Source organism: Sinocyclocheilus anshuiensis, unplaced genomic scaffold, assembly GCF_001515605.1.
Source record: "Sinocyclocheilus anshuiensis isolate Anshui unplaced genomic scaffold, SAMN03320099.WGS_v1.1 scaffold1623, whole genome shotgun sequence".
Lineage (NCBI taxonomy): Eukaryota > Metazoa > Chordata > Actinopteri > Cypriniformes > Cyprinidae > Sinocyclocheilus > Sinocyclocheilus anshuiensis.
The window spans coordinates 1,105,233-1,108,405 of record NW_015553403.1 but is presented as its reverse complement, the minus strand read 5'-3'; the positions used below and the strand labels follow the sequence as shown (position 1 = coordinate 1,108,405).

At 43.2% G+C, this 3,173-nt stretch overlaps 1 protein-coding gene across 4 annotated transcripts in view; it reads right to left on the bottom strand.

Moving 5' to 3' along the window:
* LOC107668303 (RNA-binding motif, single-stranded-interacting protein 3) overlaps positions 1–3,173 on the bottom strand; it is a 158,091-nt gene that overhangs the window by 24,909 nt on the left and 130,009 nt on the right. For all 4 annotated transcript variants that reach the window (XR_001631879.1, XM_016460136.1, XM_016460138.1 and 1 more), the window contains exon 9: positions 1,873–1,969. Coding sequence is in view for 3 of the 4 variants with exons in the window: in XM_016460136.1 (XP_016315622.1) it covers positions 1,873–1,969 (97 nt within the window). In the remaining variant the exon portion in view is untranslated. The remainder of the gene's footprint in view (positions 1–1,872; positions 1,970–3,173) is intronic.

Here is a 3,173-nt window from a genome sequence, read left to right as displayed (position 1 = left end):
GACGAGCCTGTCTCGGATCCCTCCGCTAAATCCACCCGCGATCCCCACGACAACAGTCTACGCCGTGCCTCGGCAACAGCGGGACCGCTGCCAGCGGGATCGCGAGCCTGGCCGCTCTCATCAAACTCAGCCAGGCGAGAGCGGAGCATACGCAGCGAGAGTAACTCACAGTGATGACAATCAGCTCCTCGAAAGCTGACCGTGCATGCTCCGCTCCCAAACAAACGACACAAAAATCGTGTGTATCCCCCGCCGCCAGATATCGTGGGCAGGGAGGAACACAGCGTTTGTAATGCCGTTCGCTCGCCATAGACTTTTTCATGATTGTTTTTTATATATGCTTGTGCGGACAGACACACACACAGATCGCTACTGAAGAGCAGAAGCTGGTTTGCGCTCTGCCGGATGCGCTTTTATACTTTCTGGTGCTTACGTCACCCCGCTCGTGACGTCTCGCTACTCAATTGGAGTGATTTGACACGTGCTTCAGAACGCGGTCACGCAAGGGCGTTCCCCAAAGCGACTTCGACGCAGCTCGAGTTCCTGAAGGGGAACTGGCCACTTCCTGTCTGAGAGGATGGATGTATGCATTTATTTTCGTGAATGTGTGTTCGAACAGTTGTAGGTGTCTAAATTTATATGCGGTGTCCTTTTATGTTGTTCTAGGAAGAAAAGCCTTCGGGATTTGTACATCACTGTGATCCGCCTCGGGCATCTCTCTCTCTCTCGCTCTCTCTCTCTCTTTCTCTCAACACACTAAGTCCACTAAGATGTGTAAGCGCACACCTTGCCTCTCTCTCTCCCCGATTGTTAAAAGATTCATGCTCTCGCTCTGCTTTCCCTCTTTCTCTCCTTCTCTCTGTCCTTTCACCAGAGATGGAAACAGTTGTCTCTTGTTCCATTCTCGAAGTTCTATGGGAGACTAGGGGAGAAATAAAGGTAGTAGTGCATTGATTTCCTGTCAGCTTGGCTTTGAACTCGTTTTGGCGGGTTCAGCACAGTTTGCAATTTAAAAATTAATTTGCCGGCCAGTGGGGCACTTTTGCACATTATATCACGAAATTTGATTAAGAGATAACCTTGGTGGCGTGCAGAATTTATCATAACAAACGTGCGGCTGAGAGCGCAAACTAAGACTAGGGCGCCGCTCCGGTCAGCGTGGGTGGTTTGTATATGTGCACTTGTGCTCGCATATGTGTGTGTCGGTGTGTTTGCGCGAGGACGAGGTTCTCATGAGGACGGGAGGTACATGATCTAAAGGGCTTAGCTATTCTCTACGCTCAGCAATGTTTTGTTTGGTTTAGCTTAAGCCAAATCAATTAAGGATGCTCATAGTCACTGTTTGCTCACTCCGTCTGACTGCAGGGCTGGAGAACAGCGTTAATAAGCGTTCCTAACATGAGAGCAAACACAGAGAGTGATGGAAAACACGCTATACCTCCACATGCTCTCCTCATATGTGTGTGACACAAATTGCGTTTGTGTTTGCATGTAATTGTGTTTGTATGCAGTGGCTCCAAAAGCATTTGGACACTCACATTTCACTTAAAAATGCCTAAATGTCATTGCATTAGATATCAAACATCTGCAAAAAACTGGTGCTAAACCTCTTCTCAGAACAAATTACACTCTTCTTAGGAATTATTGTAATTCTTTTTAAGCAGAATGTGTTAAATTAATTTAACACACCACTTTTTTTGTGAAATGTTTTGCTTGAGGAACTGTGCTATCAGTCTTTAAAACAAATGCATATTTTAAGACATCTTAAGTGTCCAAATGTTTCTAAGGGCCACTGTATAAATGTAAATATGTGAGTTTGTTTGCCTGCAGCATGTGTTTGTTCCGAATGCTGTGTATATGCTGTGATCATACCTGATATGTGGAGACAGGAGAGGCTGCGATGAATGGAGTGATTGACGTTTGAGCGATCATGCGGTTTGTGGAGATGCTGTATGGTGAGGAGTAGAACCTGTAAGATAACATACACAAAAACACTGTTAGTTCTGTTTGTATAAAACAAGAGTGTTACAACTTTGAGAGGGTCTGCGCAAAATTTAAGAGAAAAAAAAACAACATGTAACACCAGCATATTTATGTGAAATGTGCTATACAAAAAATTTAAACTGTATATTAAGTTTGTAAATGTTACATTTGGAAGTCGTGGCCTAATGGTTAGAGAGTCGGACTTGTAATCCAAAGGTTGTGGGTTTGAGTCTCGTACCGGCAGGGATTGTAGGTGGGGGTGAAGTACAGTGCTCTCTCCCACCTTCAATACCACAACTGAGGTGCCCTTGAGCAAGGCACCGAACCCCCAACTGCTCCCCGGGCGCCGCAGCAAAAAATGGCCGCCCACTGCTCCGGGTGTGTGTTCACGGTGTGTGTGTGTTCACTGCTGTGTGTGTGCACTTTGGATGGGTTAAATGCAGAGCACTAATTCCAAGTATGGGTCACCATACTTGGCCACATGTCATGTCACTTTCACATTAACAGTATTAACACAGTACTGTAAAATATTAAATTATTTTTAAAAAGTATGTAATTTACTTCAGCTTTACAATAATCTACTTCATTTAACGGTTACACTTTACTTGAAGGGGTGTGCATAAGACTGACATGACACCTTCATAATCATGACATGACACCTACATAAACATGACATGACACATGTCATGAATATGAAGGGTTTTTTATGCATGTTTATGACAACTGTCATTAAGTGTCACTTGCTCAGTTATGTAATTTTTAATGCAAAGATGACATTGTTTGAGATGTCTTGGGCTATGGTTAGGGGTAAGGGTAGGGGTAGGGTTAGGTCAAATAATGTCATATTTGCATTAAAAATGACATAACTGAGCGAATGACACTTAATGACAGTTGTCATAAACATGCATAAAACCTCCTTCATATTCATGACATGTGTCATGTCATGATTATGAAGGTGTCATGTCAGTCTTATGCACACCCCTTCAAGTAAAGTGTTACCCATTTAAGCATTTACTTTTATACACACTACTTTCAAAAGTTTAGGGTCGTTAAGAATTTTTAATGTTCTTGAAATAACTCTCTTATGCTCACCAAGGCTGCATTTATTTGATCAAATATACAGTAAAAATAGTAATATTACACACACACACACACACACACACACACACACACACACACACACACACACA